At 41.8% G+C, this 21,614-nt stretch overlaps 2 protein-coding genes across 2 annotated transcripts in view; both read left to right on the top strand.

Moving 5' to 3' along the window:
- Window positions 1-21,614, top strand: part of LOC146643614 (dolichyl-diphosphooligosaccharide--protein glycosyltransferase subunit STT3B) — a 108,832-nt gene that overhangs the window by 12,782 nt on the left and 74,436 nt on the right. The gene's annotated exons all lie outside the window — the stretch shown is intronic.
- Window positions 17,008-19,402, top strand: LOC146643616 (E3 SUMO-protein ligase ZBED1-like). The gene is made up of 2 exons (XM_085396897.1): window positions 17,008-18,739; window positions 18,929-19,402. The coding sequence occupies exons 1-2, from the start codon at window positions 17,297-17,299 to the stop codon at window positions 19,400-19,402; spliced, it is 1,917 nt and encodes a 638-aa protein (XP_085253023.1). The 5' UTR covers window positions 17,008-17,296.

Below are 21,614 nucleotides of genomic sequence, written 5' to 3'. Positions count from 1 at the left end.
TCTAAAAATCCATTATCTACATTTAATATCAAATGAGAGGTCATTTCACCTATGGAGTTGTTCCTTTAGTCTGTTCAGCCAGGCCATGCTATATGTATAGTTTAAATAGATCACTGTAAAAACTGCCTTTGCAGTTGAAAGCCCGTTGTATTTGTTTCCATATTCATAAAGAATACCCTGTAGGCGCCCCTCAGATAATGTTGTTTCTCTTTAGGCATTGAAAGCTGCAAACTCTGTCAAGGACCTGCCTTCCACCTTTTCAATGGAGTGACAGAAGGCACAGTGTAATGCGAGTGCTTGCTGAGTGCAGGTTTACCCTCATGAAAGCTATGGCCATTGTTCCTATGCAGCTAACCTGCTGCTAAAAATGTCTGAGAAGTGCTTTGAGCATAGCATGACTCATTGTGGCTCCAGGCAACTCACAGCAGGCATCAGTGCACTTTCAGGCCATTAGATAAACAGTTTGTTTCGGCCTTAAGACATATTGGATTTTGGAGACATTCCTTTGAATTTTTAGTGAGGCATTATAGAATTATCGGTAGCTTTTAACCTTTTTACAGGGGGGAAGGGAAACAAGTATATAGAATAGAATTCAACTTTATTGTCATTGCACAGGTACAGGGCAACGAAATGCAGTTTGCATCCATCCAGAAGTGCTTTAGTGATATAGATATATTACAATATATATTAGCAATAATATAGATATGTGAGTATATTACAGAAATGGGTCTATTATGGTATGTTATAATGTACACGGTATGAAGTATGTTGTGAATATTCTATAACTAAGTATGCACAGGCTGTAGTGAGTACAAGCTATGTACAGGCTATGAACAGGATATAAATATGAAAAACTATACAGAATATGAAATAAATAACTTTACAGAAATCTGAGATATACAGTTATACAGAAATGGAAACTATGTAAGTTGTAAACAGTTGTAGGATTAAAAATTATCAAATGTACAGAATGATTATTTACACAGAGCTATACAGTAGTGCAGTTAAGATAAGTGAGATATAATTCCTACAGAGGCTATATAAAGTGCTAGTGGTTGTGAGTGGTGGTTCAGTCCATGTTATTATTGTGTGTTTGAGGGTACAGTTGTCCATTGTGGGTGTGTGTATGTTCAGTCCATGAGTTAACGTGGGTCAGATGTCAGGAGGCAGAGTTCAGGAGTCTGACGGCTGTGGGGAAGAAGCTGTTCCGGTACCTGGTGGTCTTAGTCCGGAGGCTCCTGTAGCGCCTCCCAGAGGGCAGGAGGGTGAAGAGTCCATGTGATGGGTGACTGGGGTCTTTGATGATTTTCCCAGCCCTTTTCAGACACCGCTTCCTGCAGATGTCTTTTATGGCAGGAAGTGGTGCTCCGGTGATGCGCTGGGCAGTTTTCACGACCCTCTGCAACGCCTTCCGGTCCGAGGTAGAGCAGTTCCCGTACCAGACTGTTATACAGTTGGTCAGGATGCTCTCGATGGTGCAACGATAGAAGTTCACCAGGATGTCTGAGGACAGGTGGTTCTTCCTCAGTCCTCAAGAAGAAGAGGCGCTGGTGAGCCTTCTTGACCAGCTTGGAGCAGTTGGTCGTCCAGGTGAGATCCTCGGAGATGTGGACTCCCAGGAACTTGAAGCTGCTCACACGCTCCACAGCCATCCCCTTAATGTGGATGGGTGGATGTGGGTCAGCATTCCTCCTGTAGTCCACGATGAGCTCCTTGGTCTTCTCGGTGTTAAGCAGCAGGTTGTTTCTGTCGCACCACTCAGCCAGACGATCCACCTCCTCCCTGTAGGCGGCCTCATCGTTGTCACTGATGAGGCCAATCACCGTGGTGTCATCTGCAAACTTAATGATGGTGTTGGAACCGTCAGCAGGTCTGCAGTCGTGGGTGAAGAGGGAGTAGAGGAAAGGGCTCATCACACAGCCTTGTGGTACACCGGTGTTCATCGTGATTGTAGATGAGCAGCGGTTATCCAGCCGGACATGTTGGGGGCGGTTGGTCAGGAAGTCCAGTAACCATTTGCAGATGAGGGAACTGATGGCCAGGTCTGTCAGTTTCCTGATGAGTTGTGAGGGGTGGATTGTATTGAATGCTGAACTGAAGTCTATAAACAGCATTCTGGCGTAGGTGTTGTTGTTGTCCAGGTGTGAGAGGACAGAGTGCAGTGTGATGGAGACTGCATCCTCTGTGCTCCTGTTCTGGCGGTATGCGAATTGGTGGGGGTCCAGGGTGGGGGGGAGACAGGATTTGAAGTGTGCTAGGACCAGCTGCTCTAAGCACTTTGTGATGATGGGGGTGAGTGCTACTGGGCGGTAGTCATTGAGGCAAGATAGGTTGGAGTTTTTGGGTATCGGGACGATGGAGGTGGATTTGAAGCAGGCCGGTACCACGGCATGGGCCAAGGACAGGTTGAATATGTCTGTGAGCACTCCTGCAAGCTCCCCAGAACACGCTCTGAGAACACGCCCGGGGATGCCATCAGGACCTGCAGCCTTGTGGACATTAATCCTGCTCAGCACCGCTCCTACATCGGTGGGGGAGAGAGTCAGAGGTTGGTGGTCTGGCGTCACGTCTGCTTCGGTTTTGGGGTTCCCTCGCTCAAAACGAGCATAAAAGTTGTTGAGCTCATTGAGGAAGGAGACATCAGAGGATGCGGGGGAGGGTTTGGTGGTCCTGTAGTCTGTAATGGTCTGGAGTCCTTGCCACATGCGTCGGGGGTTGGAGTTGGAAAAGTGTTCTTCTACCTTCTTTTTGTAATGCTGTTTGGCTTTTTTGATGCCCTTCTTTAGATTAGCCCTGGCTGTGCTGTAGGCGTGTGCATCTCCTGACCTAAAGGTGGTGTTGTGGGCCTTCAGGAGGAGACGAACATCCCGGTTCATCCAAGGCTTCTGGTTGGGGTACATGGTGATCCGTTTCTGGGTGGTGACACTGTCTGTGGTTTCGGAGATGTAATCCAGTACAGATGAGGCGTACTGGTCCAGGTCTGTGTGGGTGAACATATTCCAGTCTGTGTTTTTAAATCTGTCCTGGAGCACTGCGTCTGTCCCCTCTGGCCACACTTTAATTGTCCTCACAGCAGGTTTCACACGTTGGATGAGTGGTGAATACCTAGGTATATTCAGGGGACTGTATGAATGGGATGTCAGTTAGCTCTAGTAGTCTAACTCAAACCCCCCACCCCCCCAATCCAAAAAACCCCATACTTTTGTACTGTAATGTACAAAGCTTGTCCAGACTGGTTAAAAGCATTTCTCGTAGAGGAAAGACTAGGGATGGGTATCGTTTAGGTTTTATCCGATACCGGTGCCAAATCGGTACTTTTGAAACGGTGCCGGTGCTTAAACGGTGCTCGAACCGGTGCTTAAAGAATGGAGAACACAAAATTGGTCCAAAAACCTCTCATGTTCAGCTGGTTCACCAGGCCATCAGACTGCTGAACACGTCATAGACACCTCAGCTTCACTACTGGAACTTTAACATTATGCACTCCATACTGTACAGTAATGCCACTGTTTTGCACATGTCTCAACTCTGTATATTTTATATATTTTATTTATTGTTTACTCTATTTAATTTGTAAAATATGTACACACACACACACACACACACACACACACACACACACACACACACACACACACACACACACACACACACACGTAGGAAAATATTTACTATACACATCCAGAAATGCATATACTATTATATATTGTACATATATTTATTAGTTTCAGATGTAGCCATTCTTGTATTTTGCTTGTTTACATTATTGTATTTTGCACAACTCTGTTGCTTGTGAAGCTCGCACACAAGAATTTCACTCACATGTGCTGTACCAATGTACCTGCACATGTGATGTGACAATAAAAGTGATTTGATTTGATTTGGTTTTTGTAAAAAGATAACAATGTTAGCCTTTTCTGCAGCTATAGGGCATATATGGTATCACTCTTGGCTGGAAGCAGTGCTTAATCAATGGAAAAAACACAAACTTTGTCCAAAAACCGCTCATGTTCAGCTGTTTCCCTCTTTTTCTTTGGTCATTTTAGCCTTTTTGGCCAGGGTGAAGGGAGTATCTGCCATCAAACAAGAAGACAGCCGCATGTAGATATGATGATGTTTGCTAGTTCACCTTACATGCATTAATTTAATAACGTGGTTAGCCTACTCAACGTAAATTACTCACGCAGAGAAGAACGGCTGCTGCTGCTGCCATCATCATCCGTCATCATTTCTGCTACACTGGCAGGGCTAGGGGCCAGGACTCTCCTCTTCGTGTTTTTGGGTATGTTGCTAACTCCGGGTCCGATAACAGGCACCACACCGCAGTAGATGCGCTCGGTGTGAGGTCTCGCAGCAAGCTATCAAATACAGCGCATTTCTTGGTTTTTGGAGAAAAAAAAAACGCTATGCGTCGCCAGGTGTTTCATCGGATTTGAGGAGTTACCTCCTTTGACAGTATCAGCTTAAAGCACTTGTTGCAGGCTGCTGAGTTTGCATCTTTTGCTGTGAAGTACAGCCAGACTTTTGACCGCTTCGCCTTGGGCATTTTTAATCTGTAGCTCTGCATAAAAGAACGTACGTACCTGGCCCCGCCTACTATCCTCGGAAACGTAAAATGATTGGCTAGAAGTGTATCACAGCTCAGGAAAATAAAGCACCGAAATGTGCGCTGCTTTTCGGTCTGGTTACTACCGTTTATGTCACCGGACACCGGTACCCATCCCTAGGAAAGACCAATTTGATAACCATTCAGAAGTGGATAACAGCTGACACTTTCGAGCTCTCTAGGTGAGACTTTCAAATCTTGCCTGCTTTCTCTGCTCTGCACACCTGGTTATTTGCTGCACCAACTCAGCTTTTTCAATACTGTGGACAATGTCCTCGAGTACCTCAAAGTTGTATGCTTTCTTGTGCGTGTATGTCACACTCCAGGGAAGTGCCAGTCTGGTCAATATCGTTGCCCTGAGCTTTATGTCCATCTTTCCATCTCCCCCCCCCCCCCCACTATAACAACTTAAATTCTCACAGATTCAATAGATAAGTTGGTTTGCATTTTACTTTTATTTTTATTCAACTGATGGTGTCATCTTGTAGCTCTACAGTCTGCAGAGACACAAATCTGCCTCATTTTGCCTTTTTTATGAAGTCTCCTTCTGATCCAAGCCTAGCCTTCAGAACTGATTTCTCTGAAATTAATACAGGAAATGATTTTCCACCCAGCCAGCTCTACAACTTAATGTCCTTGAGACATGTAGCACCCCAGCAGCAGAGGATCTTTTCCTTCAAAATTATGATCATTGTTCGGAGTATTATGTCTGCTGCAGTCCTAGATTTCCTAACATTAGTGTGGAATGACCCATTTGAATGAGATGTTCGTTTCTGCCATCCACACGCATCCTGAAAAATTGCTGTCAGTTTTTGAAGCCGTCTGTTTCTTTGTTCACCTTTGTGTGAAACAGTTTTTGCGTGATGGGTTAGGTAAAGTAACCGTTCTTGGACTCTGTTGAGTCACCACGGCAAACTGGCTGTCACGCTCAATTCTTTCTGAGTCAGCTACCATATGGATGCCAGGGTGGTGCCAACATATCCCTCCACATTCTCTCTTTTTATCAGCAGGAAAAATGGTGAGAAAGGCTGTCTGCTGTGGGGTTGCAAACTGAACACGTTGTATGCACTTCAAGATGGATGTGGACAGAGCACATAGCCCCCCCCAAGTCTAACAACTTTCCTGGCAGAAACCCTGCAATTCCTGTGTAATGGACACAGATGGTCCGCAAAACAAGAGCAAATATCAGATTTTATTTCGTGCTGCTATAGGGATGCTGAACATTTAATTCTTAGCATGCATTTCTCAAAGTCATTCCACTTATGCAAGCACAGGTTTTGTTGGCTTGGAGAGGCAGAAGGATCTAAAATTGAGCTTGAATGTTTGCTATTTCACTGATAACATTATAGAGCAATGTATAAAAAGCACAACAGATGCAGTTGAAGAAAAATCAAGACAGTGATAGTCTGGCATCCATCGTGGTCAACAAGGCCGACCCTGTTTCCACAGACCAGCCACTCCAGTGTCACCCACGAAGCGTTTTATTGTCACCAATATTATTTGTTTGTTTTTTTTTGTTTGTTTGTTGTTGTTGTTTTTTTTTTTAAACTGCGTGTAATGTGGTATGGATCTGATAGAAAAACTAGGAGCAGCTGTATTCTCATGGTAGTAATAAGGTATACCTGCTCTAAAGCATACCCTGGTTTTTCTCTTTTGTCTCTTAATGTGGCTGTAATTTACAGAAATGACAGCATATTGTATTTTGTACAATCATAAAGACTATAAACGCACCAGGAAAGTGTTAACTGGGGACTGTTATACCTTTGACAGGTATAAAGACTGATGTTAGCAAACAGGTAGCAACATCTGGGCCTGTAAAATTGAGCCACTGTAAAAGTTCCAAAAAATTACAGTTCCTCAAGTGTCCGTCTGAGGCTGGCTCCAAAAATGAGTTAATCCACGTAGACAATCCTAAAATACCCCAAGAAACAACAATTCCACTTATCAGATTGTTGTTGTGGTGTTGTTTTTTTGTTTTTTTTTTTTGTTTTTTTTGAGGTAATGTTTGAAAATTAATCTTTTAAATTTAACCGTTGAAAGTAAAATTCTGAAATTCTTAAAAACAAAAACGGCATGTTAATTGGGATAGATACACAAAACATGTTTGATTATTGGTTAGTTATAGCCAGTTATTATAGGCATTTATCTAAAGATTTCCCCAGAGTAGAGAAATATGCACATATTTAACAAAATAATTTTATCAGTTACACTTGGAGTACCATGTGTAAGCTGCAGATTTGAGATCTTTTCAGATTATACTATCTATTGATATCTTATGTTATAAAATTTATCATATTTGCTCAGTCCAGCTTGCAAGTTGAATAAAAATGGCATTTATATAACATTTATACAATTCCAAAATTCTTACAGGTTGTTTTTTGCAATTAGTTTTTGTGTGAGTGTGCGCTCGGATATGAGACTTTGTCAGATTTCCCCTACAGATCCTGTTTTATTTTTGATGAGAAGGGCCATAGAAAATTTCAGCCATCCAATTTTTTTTTTTTTCCAAACATGACCTTAGTTTTAAAGTGCAAAAAACACGCTGGAAGTTTTCTATGTATTAGATATGAAGCTAAAATTTTTATATTTATCCACTATATACAGTGGGGCAAAAAAGTATTTAGTCAGCCACCGATTGTGCAAGTTCCCCCACCTAAAATGATGACAGAGGTCAGTAATTTGCACCAGAGGTACACTTCAACTGTGAGAGACAGAATGTGAAAAACAAATCCATGAATCCACATGGTAGGATTTGTAAAGAATTTATTCGTAAATCAGGGTGGAAAATAAGTATTTGGTCAATAACAAAAATACAACTCAATACTTTGTAACATAACCTTTGTTGGCAATAACAGAGGTCAAACGTTTACTATAGGTCTTTACCAGGTTTGCACACACAGTAGCTGGTATTTTGGCCCATTCCTCCATGCAGATCTTCTCGAGAGCAGTGATGTTTTGGGGCTGTCGCCGAGCAACACGGACTTTCAACTCCCGCCACAGATTTTCTATGGGGTTGAGGTCTGGAGACTGGCTAGGCCACTCCAGGACTTTCAAATGCTTCTTACGGAGCCACTCCTTTGTTGCCCGGGCGGTGTGTTTTGGATCATTGTCATGTTGGAAGACCCAGCCTTGTTTCATCTTCAAAGTTCTCACTGATGGAAGGAGGTTTTGGATCAAAATCTCACGATACATGGCCCCATTCATTCTGTCCTTAACACGGATCAGTCGTCCTGTCTCCTTTGCAGAAAAACAGCCCCATAGCATGATGTTTCCACCCCCATGCTTCACAGTAGGTATGGTGTTCTTGGGATGCAACTCAGTATTCTTCTTCCTCCAAACACGACGAGTTGAGTTTATACCAAAAAGTTCTACTTTGGTTTCATCTGACCACATGACATTCTCCCAATCCTCTGCTGTATCATCCATGTGCTCTCTGGCAAACTTCAGACGGGCCTGGACATGCACTGGCTTCAGCAGCGGAACACGTCTGGCACTGCGGGATTTGATTCCCTGCCGTTGTAGTGTGTTACTGATGGTGACCTTTGTTACTTTGGTCCCAGCTCTCTGCAGGTCATTCACCAGGTCCCCCCGTGTGGTTCTGGGATCTTTGCTCACCGTTCTCATGATCATTTTGACCCCACGGGATGAGATCTTGCGTGGAGCCCCAGATCGAGGGAGATTATCAGTGGTCTTGTATGTCTTCCATTTTCTGATGATTGCTCCCACAGTTGATTTTTTCACACCAAGCTGCTTGCCTATTGTAGATTCACTCTTCCCAGTCTGGTGCAGGTCTACAATACTTTTCCTGGTGTCCTTCGAAAGCTCTTTGGTCTTGGCCATGGCGGAGTTTGGAGTCTGACTGTTTGAGGCTGTGGACAGGTGTCTTTTATACAGATGATGAGTTCAAACAGGTGCCATTCATACAGGTAACGAGTGGGGGACAGAAAAGCGTCTTACAGAAGACGTTACAGGTCTGTGAGAGCCAGAGATTTTCCTTGTTTGAGGTGACCAAATACTTATTTTCCACCCTAATTTCCGAATAAATTCTTTACAAATCCTACCATGTGAATTCATGGATTTTTTTTTTTTTTCACATTCTGTCTCTCACAGTTGAAGTGTACCTCTGGTGCAAATTACTGACCTCTGTCATCATTTTAAGTGGGGGAACTTGCACAATCGGTGGCTGACTAAATACTTTTTTGCCCCACTGTATGACTTTGGACCATAAACCTTTATGCAAATTGGAGATAGTTGAGGAGAAGGGTTCTAAAAGTTTGATGACATTTTCAATCCAGTTGGTAACATTTCAGTTATTCCTTCGTCTTTTTCCTGAGGCTCTTTGCTTTCCATTTGTGGTTCAGCAGCATTTCAGTGAAAGCAGTACACAGTACTTTCTTGAAGAATTCCTGGAGCATTAACTGTGAAATGAAGGATGCATTTACAGCATGTCTTTTAGAGTCCATAAAGTGTAAAACTAACTTGTGTCTCTTTGCAAATTCCTTGGTGTCTTGTAGCTGCAGTTAATTATCCGGATTTCTCTTGACCCTTCTCTAAACTTAGCCAAATGATACCTCTGCTTGGTGTATAATAAATTCCCAACTCCATGTAAACGTCTTTGGTTCTAAATTTTCAGCAGGTTTATTATTTATGACAGGTTGTTTACTGTTATTCTCTTGCTGCTATTTTTCGTGACAAATCCTGCATTCCTGCTTCTCCTCTTCTGGTCCTTTACGTTTGGCACTGAAATCAAAGAGTGCGAACTTAATGTACGCCTGTGATGAGCCTGTCATCTTCACTTTCATAGTTTTTCATCTCAACCTGTGACCTTCAAAGCATGTTTCCCTTTTTAAGCAGATAGTCTAGTTAGCGAGATCAAGGGGGATATTTCCGACACTTAAGAAATGAATCTGGCGCTGGCGATGGCACCGCTCCATTAAAAATGCTCCCAAACTTTCATTGGAATATATGAAGGAGATCATTAAGCACTTGAAATGATTTAACTCACGAGAGATAAGTGACCTCAGACTTCGACATTTCCCTTTCAATATAGTTCCAGCAATTTGGCAATTACCGCAGTCATTAGAATTTCATTTAGCATGGCTGCTTATCTTGACCTTGAAACGTACTTTCTTAGTCGAGGTGACAAAGTGACTGAGGTACTCTTCTTTCTGCCATTCTTACTTTTGTACTCGCCAGGTTGTTTTTTTTTTTTTTTTTTTCTTTTTCTTTTTTGTCTGGTTTCTTTTGTCTGTTCTCTTCCCATGAGCAAGACTTTTGTAACTTTGCAAGCAAGTCTTATACTCATAGTCTTTTAACTCCCATCTGGCCCTTCCAGCTATCCGGAGTTGCATTTCAAAGCAAGAAGAACTTGTTAGCCGTCACCCCATTTGCTTCATAAGCCACATAAACGCAGACCCTACCCTGGCGATCAGACCAAGCACTGGTGTTTTAAAGCTTTTTCTTTTTTCTAAAAAAATGTATTTTCCGAGACTTTGATTGCATGCTAATACCCCGTACACTCAGTTAATGTGCCAGTGAGGTTGTTAAGGAATATTCTTTTTTTTTTTTTTTTTTTTTTTTTTAAATATAATGCTCTTACAGTTCCCATCTGGCACAGCATATGATGTGAATTCCCAAGGGATTTGTCTGTCAAAATTCATCTCTTTCCTCTCTGTCAGAGGTTATCATTCATCTTAATGATAAAATAAACTGTCGGTACTATGAGTTTTTTCAGAAATATTTTATAGAGATGGATGATGTAACGTCATTCAGAATATTTAGAATGTTTTCATAGACGTTCCATTTTTCAACTCTTTAGTCAGTCCTGCAAGTATTTTTCACCATTTTTTTTATTTTTTATTTTTCTGGAGCTGATGTCGCCAGTCTAATGGTAGGCTTTCAGAATTGCACTGGACAGCTCTTAATGGTAATACTTTGACATTTTTAAGCAAAATGTTAAACATTAACATTTTTGGCCTCCCCATCTGGGAAGATTGGCAGTGTTGTTTTATGTTACTTCAAACTGCACACTTCTAAAGTGTAATACAATTTGGATGCGTGGGCTGTAATAGATGGATTAATGATAAATGGATTGCTCTGTGAAAGAAAACTTCAAGTGTGAGTCCTACCTTTTATTTTCCCTTTATATTTGTAGTAAATGCAAAATAAAAAAAGTGCAGCCAAGTCCTCAGAAGTGCTTTTTTCATTTTTGACACAAAGTGGGATTTATACTTTTTGCTCAAGGTATGTCACAACTGCAAACCCCTCCTGGCAAGCCTATGCTGTAACCTCACATAGACCCTCCCCTACAAATCTAATTACATGGCGTGTCAACAGACTGCAGCGACTGCCATTTGGCCAGTTCACTCCTGTGCATTTTCAGCTACTAATTCTTCTGCCACCATTTTTCTTTCTTTCTTTCAAATACACTAAAAGACAATGGATCAGCCCAAACGGAGAAACTGCAGAGCACCGCAGGCACACCGAGCAGAACTCTAAATGCTGGCAAGCATCTAGGCTACATCATAGACTCTAAATCAGGGCTGGGTGATTAGTTTTCTCGAGGGGCCACATTACAAATTGGGAGGGCCGCACCAATGAGTTTATAGAGAGCAGAATTGGATTCGGCTTATTGGTGTGGCCTGCCACACCAGTCCCAGTTCATCATGCGGCCCCTTGGGAAAATTAATAAATAAACCAAATGGACTCGAGGCAGAAATGTAAATTTAGCTCAATTTTGTGCATGCTTTAATTTGAGTTAAACTTTGACATGTGGGTACCAGAGTCATTAACACTGACTTTGTGGTGAAGTCATAGTTTTGACTGGTAGGTGGATTTTAGCAAACGGTTTGGTCCGACTGGGGTCGGGCAGGCTCAAGTTCATTTGTTAATAAGCTAATTTCATTCAGAGTTAGAATTAATAAGCCTTTTAATGTGAACTGATGTGGCATGTGTTAAGGGCACAGTGTGGAACTATGGTTTTAACTTTCTGCGACACCATTTCTTAAACTTTGATACAAGGTGCATGAGCGCTCAAATGGTCCCATCTTGATAAGCGGCATCTTGCCGTTGGCACAAAGCTTGTCTTTCAGGGGAGTATGCTAGTCTCAGCATCATTTACTTGTGGAGGGAAATCAGAGGGATTGTTTCTTCCGTTTGCATTTCTGGGCTGCACTTCAATAAGGAGTTTGGAACTCTCTCCTTCATCACCGTCTCTTCATTTAATATGCATGCAGGTACACACCTATGCACATGCACGCCCGTCCTGCAGTTGCTGCAGCCAGAGCTGACATTATGTCGTTATGCCGCTTCCAGTGAAGGTTGGGTAAAAGTAAAGTAAAGTAAAGTGTGCATGTTAGTCCCCGTAGGGAAATAGTTCCTCTGCATTTAACCCATTCACCCAGTGAAGCAGTGGGCAGCCACCAATGCAGCGCCCGGGGAGCAGTGTGTAGGGACGGTACCTTGCTCAGGGGTACCTCAGGGTAGCCGTTCAGTGGAGTCGAACCACCGACCTTCCGATCATGGTGCCACCACTCTACCTACTGAGCTATCCCTGCCCACTTTTTTTTTTTTTTTTTGTGTTTTTGTTTTTTTGGGTCCCGTTTGACGTGGCCGCTAGACAAAAGCTGAATTTGGCGGGGAATAAACTGCACTCCCGTCTCTCAGGCTCACCCGTAATAGGGTGCTGGATCTGTTTCCGCCTCTGGCTGGGATTTGCTACCCAGACGAGAGTGAGCAGAAGCCTTTGCTCTCATCCACCACTCCAAACCTATCGGGTATGAGTGAGAGAGAGTGGAGTTTTTATCCAAGATGAGCTCATTGTTGCCTTTTATGTTTTTTCTTTGCCCTGAGCCCAGTTTTCTACTAAGATGCTATCACTGTGCATTTTGCACAGATACATTATCTGCGAGTGCTTGCGCTGCTTGATTTTTATCTTTGCTGAAGTTTCAAAGTCGGATTAGGGCATCCGTGTGTTTTCAGTGTGGAATAAGCGATAAGATTCCTGCTCACTGGGAGTTTGCACACACCATGGTTCATATCATAACAGTGCTGACCACTTGGCAAAGCTGTGATGTTCCTCTTATAAAAGCTGTCATTTTGGCTATCATTTTTATACGCTTTGTTGGTTTTCTTTAGCGATAACCTTAGGCAGCGGAGCAGCTGCACGAGCTTGACACAAACAGGCAGTAATGACTTGACGGGAACACATTTAAAGGGCGATCATCTTTTGATGTAACAAAAAACTGAAAAGGTATTTGGTTTAATTTGTCACTGGAGCAGGAGGATTTGGAGCTGTTCTCCCGTAGTCTCAGTTCTCGTAATGCCTTGAGACGAAAATAGGTCAGACAGCTGTTTTATTGGGCACCACATGTCGAGAGGTGTATAAAATGTTGTTAACTCAGACAACAGTGACTCAGTCTAAGCATTACGAAGTCTTGGTGCATTGCTTCAGACACAGAGTTGCATTCAGAAAGCCTTGGCCTGAATTAAGAGTAGCATTGCATGCAGCTACAGTATTCTCTATTTAGCCACAAGCAATTTTTCATCCTTGGCACAGAAGGCCTGAAGTGTGGAAGCTTTGCTACGTCGGGGGGGAGATTTAATTGGAGGAATAACAAAAGGCTCATTGTCTTTCCACTGCTGGAAATTACTACAGCAATTTTGCCCCCACCCCCTCAAAATCAGTGTCCTCTTCCTTTAGTGCAATTATGCATGCAGAGTCACATTTATGACGGAGTAGTCTTTTCTGTGTTGTACAAAGTTGAAAAGCCCCCTGTGGTGATATCAGTATTCGGCATGGTAGCTCATTAAATTACGTGAATCGTTAAGGGTTTTAGACATCAAACAAGCGCTCTTTGGGTTGCTTGTAGTGGAGTCGTGTTGCCTGTGTTGTCTACGTTCACCTTTGGCTTCCACGAAGGAGACCTGATCTGATAAGAAATCTTTAAGGCAACCTTATATTTTATTTATCTTTTTTTTTTTTTTTTTATTATTAGGAAAAAGGGGGGAAAAACCCCTAGAAAGATTCCCTGTCTGTGAAAGTCATCTTTTTTCTTTTTTCTTTTTTTTTTTTTTAAATTTTATTATCTTCTATCAAGGTCAAATTTCTTTCAAAGGCAGCCACACAAGCTCATAAGAGATTGTTATATTTGTTTTTTTTTAACTTAAAGTGAATGATATGCAAATTCATGTACATTTTTCAATTTATAATAGAATTTGAGCTCCCAGTCAGCATTTTCAGCTGAAAAGCTGCTTCAAGTCACACTTACAACTCAAAAAGATGGACCAGCCCACCGACCCCCAACTTCAAAATCCAAGATGTTGCCATTGCATGTAAACATTAGGAAAACTTGAAATTTGTGCTCTCACATAACATCCTCAGTTTTCTGACTTTAGCTATCACCAAGCATGATAGCTGTGGTTGTAAGAAGACTTCTAGTCCTGAACTCTATAGGAAGATGGCCCTTGGACTTTATGGGCTCACTCACACTAAATGAAACTTAAGACAATTTTGTTTATTCTTTTAGAAAAGGGGATTATTCAGGGTTTGGGCATTAGTCAGTGAAGATGTAGGTACACAGTCAGGTCTGAACTCTTGCTTATCACGTCTGATTTTAAACATAAAGATAACGATTGCGGAAATGCTCATGTAAAGGCTTCCAAACAGCATTTCATAAACCAGCGGGTGATGTGACGTAGCTGTGTTCACAATCTATGCTCCTTCACCACACTGCTTATGCTGCTAGATTCAATAGTAGATATAAACATGTTCATTTTAGATCTGTTTGCAAAGGTGGTTTCCACATCCACAGTGTGTAGTAACACAATTCTGTTTCCCCCAGATCTGTCAAAACCCTGGGCACATCAAAAAGCAACCATTTGGAGGAGTGTAGCTGGTGACTGCTGCAGCTCAGACAAAGTTTACCCAGTCTTGCTTTATAGATAAAAATACACCAGTGCTGTCTTCTGCAAGGGGTCTGTGATGGCCAGCCCATGAAATCATAAACAATGCAGTCTCTAGTCAGACTTCACATCTGTAATAAAACCCAGAGCTGCATGGTACACTGAGTCAAGACTCTGAAACTGAGGATGTGGCATGCACACACAGTTTATCATTATCATCGATAGAAAAGTAGCTTCCTTCCACTTAATTCATATCAGTTTTTTAAAGTTTCCTTGTAGTTCTGTGTACTCTTTCAAGCGGTTTTTATTTTTAAAAGTAACTCTAACAGTAGGATAATGAAATACTGTAGCTAACCCAATATTTGTGATACAAAACTCCCCAATGCTTAGGCCCGCCAGGTGGTCAGTTTAGGCTCAATGTGCCGCCGGACTTGCAGTACACTAATGAAACCCTGCAATGGATTGCACAAACTTCAGTACGTCTGTGCTGTCCTTTGCACTGAAGAGACTGTAAGTTTTGGGAATTTAAACACCTCAGACTCCCTTGTGAAAGACTGAAACACTGATTTGTCACCACTATAGGAGAAGAGGAACGGAGTAGGAGTAGGAGAGGGAAGTACACCACTCTGTCCTCTCCCATTATCTTACAGCCATAGAATATGAAACAGCAGAGGCAGCCATGTGTTAGGAAATAATGATGAAGGGACCGCAGTGGTACAGAAGACAGTGTATAATTACTCAGCCCTCGCAGTAAATTTTGACCCCTCAGGATTTCCGAACCACAGCGGCAAGCCCATTCATGCAGATATGGCAGCTTTGGGGCAGCAATAACTTGTGTTGTGATGTAGGCAAACTGTCCTAATGATTGTCGAGTTTGTAGAGAGGTTGTAGAAAGCGTCTCGTATCTGCTAATCTTGACTAGGGTGTTACTGAGTGCCTCGCACTGATATTTAAGCCAATGAGCCATAAATGTCTCACTGGCTTTCTCTACTATCGCTTAGTGACTCTGCAGCTCATAGTGAAGCCATTATGCTCAAAGGGAGAGCAGTAATGTTTTATCCAGAGGAATCAATTGTATGTAGACAGTGTGATTGTCCACAGCTGTGTTTTTAACTTGTAGTTTTATGGTTTCATTTCTGGCCATTGCACAGTTTTATAGAGCTTTTTCTTCCCCCTCTCCCTGTTTCAACCTTTCCAGCAGCAGGTGGATGTTTGAATGAAGGAAAGATGATTTTCAAGCTGTAGTTGGCTGTGGGCAGCTGCCCTCAGTTTACCCTCACTGCAGGATTTTCAGCCTAGAGCTTCACACTGGTGGATTTAGTATGTTTGTGTAGCTCCAACATGTTCGGGTCTTTCTAAGCATTACAGCGTGGAACACAGCACAGTGTGAATTTTTGTGGCTGTGCCATAATTAAAAAAAAAAAAAAAAAAGGAGAAATCTGATGTTGCTACATTGGCTAGGATACTTGTATACACTTTCAGTTTGTCAAAAAATGTCGTCAGAATTTGCACAATTGATGTCTTTCCCTCCAGTCGATAACACATTCACACAGCAACCTGCTGAGAGGCGAGTGCTAGCTCCTCCCCTCACGAACAGCTGATGTTGTTGGCGTTCACAACACCCAACAACACCTTTAGGAAGAATTTTAAAAGGTCAGTAAAATGCCTATTTCAACAGCATTGAAGTATCGAGCAGTTATTATAAATGTTAACCTGATCAGTGAAGGAATGCACCTGACATAACAATTTCGCCAATTCAGACATCTGCTGTGGTAACCCCTGTGGAAAAAGTACTTTTGGATGCTCTTTTATCCAGTGTCTGAATTTATTATTATGGTAGCGGCCAATAGCTACGCATAAAAATTTAAAACAGACTCTATTGTTCACGCTAGTTTGTATTTTGAGGGCGACAGTAGGGCTGTGCGATATGACCAAAATCTCATATTCCGATATTAAGACATCTATCGTCCCGAGAACGATATAAATCACAAAAATGTAACATTTTCTGTTACTTCTGTGAATCTCGGGCAGCTCGACTTGCGGGAAGTGTTTCCAGCTGGGCGTCACGTACCTGGCATCGAGTTTTAACTGATGCATGAAACTATACATTTTTAGACATAAGTTGTAACGGCCGCCGTTTTCTTTGAGTATTTATTACACGGCGTGCTGCGGGGAAAAGCCTGTTCTAACGTTTGAGTCTAAGGTTTATTTTTTAGCACCTGACGGCTTTTTTGCTTCTCATCCGTAAACACTCTGCATCTTTCACGTGATTCAGTTTATTTGAAAAGTCTCAACAGGATCTTGAGCTTTATTGTGAAAGGTTTATGTGGAACAAGCGGACACGCGGTGGTTTTACCGTCGTTGTTGCTAACGACAACGCATAAAAACAAACGCTTGTCTGTCTGTAGTGTGGTTATATTAAATGTAAGAGAAAGAGAGAACTTTAAGAAATTAGCCACTACAGTGACCATCAAAACCATGAAAAAATATTGCCGTAAACTAGGGATGTAAGAAAATATCGATACAACGAAATATCGCGATATTTCGCGCAATGATACTGAATCGATATTTAAAATCACTGTTATCGATTTTTTTAATTGAAAAATGACATGCATTTACTGTTTATTTCTTTTGTATGTTGGAATTCAAACTCCGGCCACTGGTTTGCAGTTTTCACCGCCTTTACTATGACGTAAAAACGAGGTCTCGCGATAACTGTAGAAGCGTCTAGTTTGCCAAAAGAACGAAGTAGAACAGTCAGTGGACGTGTGTGATGCTAGCTAACTGATGACTGAAGAGGAGAGGATACAGCCGGCCCCCGCAGCTTTCAAAGCTGATGTGTGGACTTATTTTGGATTTAGGACAAAAGAAGGCAGTAAAGACTATGACAAGAGCTATGCAGTCTGTAAAATCTGCACCGCCAGAGTCAAATATTCCGGTAACACAACAAATTTACGAACACACGTGTCTAGACACCATAGCGACGTAGCGTCAAATGCTAATTTTAAAACAAAACGAGGTGATTCCTCTCAACGGACAATTGAAGAAGTTAACTTTTTGAAACTACCAGCAACTTCAACTCGTGCAACAAAAATAACGCAGTCAGTACTTGTTTTTATTTGCAAAGACATGCGCCCCCTGAGTGTTGTGGAGAATAAAGGATTTCGTAATATGATTAAAACGCTGGAGCCCCGTTACACCGTTCCTTCTCGACAACACATCACGGACATCGCTCTGCCAAAGTTGTACCAAGAAGTCAAAGCGACAGTGCTGGACTCTCTCAACTCGGCTGAGACAGTTGCTCTGACATGCGACGCTTGGACTTCGAGAGCCACTGAATCGTACGTAACTGTTACAGCACATCACATAACAGACCAGTGGAACCTTCAGTCTCATGTACTACAAACCCGAGCCATGCATGACAGTCACACAGGTGAGCACATTGCAGCGTTACTAACTGACGCTGTGGCTGAATGGGGATTGAACGCAAAGGACCTTGTTGTTGTTACCGATAATGCACCAAACATGGTTCTCGCGGCTAGACTTGCAGGCATGACGCACATACAATGTTTTGCACACAGTCTGAATCTCGCCTCACAGAAAGCACTGAAAATACAATCCGTGGTGCGACTTCTCGGGAGGATCCGACGTGTAACAGCCTTTTTCAGGCGCAGCACCACAGCCAGCAACCAGTTGAAGCAGAAACAGTGCCTCCTTCAGCTACCAGCTCACAGATTGATCACGGACATAATTACAAGATGGAACAGCTCCTATGATATGATAGAACGATTTTTAGAACAGCAACCAGCCATCTGTGCAGCTCTGCTTTCTGCAGAAGTTAGGAAGAGTGAAAAAGAAATTTTCACATTAAGTGAGTCTGACATCACATGTGCAGAAGAAGTTGTCAGGGCACTCAAGCCTATGAAGGACGCCACCCTGGTGATGTCAGAGGAGAGTATGCCAACCCTGTCCATCATTGCTCCTCTTCATGCCAAGCTTGTGATGGGTGCACAAGAAAGTGTTGATGATACACCGACAGTAAGGGACATTAAGACTGCCATAGCAGAAGATCTGGGAAAGAGATATGTAAATGAGAGGGAGACACTATGGATGGCATCAACTGTTGATCCTCGGTTTAAGGACCTGCCCTTCCTGTCTGAAGCAGAGACCAGTGAGACCTATTCCAGACTGTTGGACACTGTGGTGACTGTGATAAAGAAGGAAGAAAATGTAAGTAAATAAATTAGTTTATTTGGAAAAATTCAACTGAAGTTATAAGCAAGTGAATAAAGTAAAAAGCAAAAAAAAAAAAGCATATTGATGACATTTGTCATCAAATATTAGTGAAAAACAGGGTGAATCTTGGATTTGAATTTTGACTTTCTGACATTAATACTATTTGAATTTAATGTTTTTCAGCAGCAAAAGAATGAGGAGACTGACAAACAGGTGGAGGAAGAGAATGCCACAGAGGAGGCTCATCACCCACATATCAAAGACAACTTTGACTCCATCCCTCGGCCACCCCTAAAAAGACAGAGGACCTCATGTGCATTGGTGGACTTGCTCGGAGCTACGTTTGCCTCTACTAGTGACAATACTGCACCAAAATCAGAACATGATGTTGCTGCAGCTGAGATCAAGAGGTATAGAGATGAGACCCCTTTGCCTCTCACAGGAAATCCTCTCAGTTGGTGGAAGGACCATGAACAGGAATACCCTCAGCTATCCAAAGTAGCAAGGAGTTTCCTATGCATTCCTGGAACAAGTGTCTCTGCAGAGAGAGTTTTCTCCTCTGCAGGAGACATTGTAAATGCACAGAGAAGTGTCCTGAGAGCTGACCATGTCGATCAGCTTGTATTCCTGCACAAAAATCTGGAAATTGAAAAATAAACACTGAGAAAACACTACACATGTAAAATCTCTGATATGAGAATGTTTGACATTTTGGTTGAGTCTCATAAGCACTTATTTAGATGAGTAAATTCCTTTTTTCAGGTTGTACTAAAAGTGTTCCATTGATGGACACTGCAGAGCTGTACTTTATTTTATTAACACTTAATTGTAATAGCACTTTACATTTTTTGTTAATGTTTACTTGGATGGATTCTTCAAGCAATTTCATTTTTGATTTATATTTGTTTATGTTAAGGTCACATAAAAAGTGCTTTGTTTTGATGCTCCATAGAGCAGTTTTTGGATAAGTATTTTACAATCATAGTACTTAGAAAGACTTCAGTGTTACATGTTTACTTTTTTCATGTTAAAAAATACTTGATATTTCAGTAAAGTAGTTTTTGTTTGTTTGTTTGACATGACTTCTAATAAGGCAGATGTTAATTTCTCCATTCATTTTGAACTTAGAGTGTTTTTGTTTCAGATGTTTCATGTCAAGCATTAAACAGTTTGGACTGTTTACTTGAGTTTTCCTAATTAAATTTAGTCCTACTAAACACAAATATCGTCTGGCTTTTAGTATTGCAATATATCGTATCGTCTACCCTGTATTATGATACATATTGTATCGCCAGATTCTTGCCAATACACACCCCTACCGTAAACTGTTTATTTTGCGACACCACGAAACAAACGATAGCGTAAAATGAAACGATAGACGTTTTTATATCGTCATCCGATATATATAGTTATATCGAACAGCCCTAGGCGACAGCATCGTCAGCAGTATTACATATATGATCATTGCCCTTCTCATCACACCTTGTCAGTAGCCCAACTTTAGGTTCTCCCCCCCCGGAAAATATCACGCAAGCAGTTCAGAAATGAGTTTTTCCTCACAGAATGCCTTCAATAGAGATCTCAGCCTGTGATGATTAGGCCCATAATTATTGCTGCTGTTTGTCCTCGGTGTTTGTATTTGTGATATCTGTTTGATTAGCCACCCGTTATGACAGCAAAGCTCTTTCTGTGCCAGTAATTACTCCCTATCTCTGGAATTCACTACTGCCTGCTGTCTCTGCTTGGCTCTCCCAGTGCTTTCCCTATTTTTGGTCGATGGCAACAGTGGGTTTTGATAAAAGAGAAGCCTCTGCCCCAGTGGACTCCTTGGCTAAATGTGGAATTGGCGTGCCTTTCATCCATTTCCTTTGATTCACACACCGCAACTTGAAATTCTGTGACTTTGTGCTTTTGGGAACATCACATTTGTTATCTCCCTCCTTACCTTTTAAATGGACTGGAAGTACAAATCTTTAGCTCTCTTCGAATCACTGTTGTTTCAGAGGCACTTAAAATAATTCTAAATCCTGCATTTTGTATTGGTGGGCTTAAAGGCTCAGCAGCTTTTAAGTTGGAGTAAAGAAAGGAGAATTTATGCCCTCCAAGGACTGTCTTCAGGAATGTGGTTTAAGAAATCCGTGGGAAATCATCATTACATCACCTGTAGAAATCATTATCATCATTCAAAAAACAGTGATGATTTCTATAATACATTGACGTTACCATGTGGTAGTCAACTAGTTTGTCCACACAGCAGTTAGCAAGACACATTTGTGCTTGCTTTTAATCTGCAGTGCTAAGAACTACGCTTTTAATTTCCCATCTGGCACCCATGCAGTACGCAGTGAATGTCACCGAAACAGCTGTTGCAATTGAAGTCTACTCGTCAGTTGTCAATCCAGCATGTTCATCAACTGGGATATTTGAGAGCCTTTGCTTTGGAGCAGTCATATGAGATTACGGAGGATGCTACATGTCTCAAAACTGTTATTTTGGCTAAAGATGATGGATGTACCCGGCAAATTAGTAGTTCCTTTGGAAATGTAATGGGAAGTTGCGGATGAAAGACCTCGGTTAAGCAGCTGTGAGTTGGTAAACGCCTGATGTGTTACAGGTTGCTGTAGGTGGGTGTGTATTTTGAAAGCTGGTTGTATGGGTGGATTGTATGGTTAAATGTATCTTTGGTGTTATGAAGATCAGTTTTAACATTCTGTTTCTGCCTGTATTTTTGCAAAAAGCGCACCTTGAAATTGTATCTGTTTCTAATGAATATTCCAATGAAACTGTCAGTGTGTTTTTTATTTTTTTATTTTTTTTATTTTTTAAATGGAAGACATCACTGGTCGCCAATAAAAGAAAACTAGAAATG

The sequence above is a fragment of the Rhamphochromis longiceps genome, linkage group LG22 (genome assembly GCF_057381845.1).
Source record: "Rhamphochromis longiceps isolate RC_006_pf linkage group LG22, R_longiceps_female_GT1.1, whole genome shotgun sequence".
In the NCBI taxonomy this organism is placed as follows: domain Eukaryota; kingdom Metazoa; phylum Chordata; class Actinopteri; order Cichliformes; family Cichlidae; genus Rhamphochromis; species Rhamphochromis longiceps.
The sequence above is the reverse complement of the archived record's forward strand: the minus strand, read 5'-3'. Positions and strand labels throughout refer to the sequence as shown.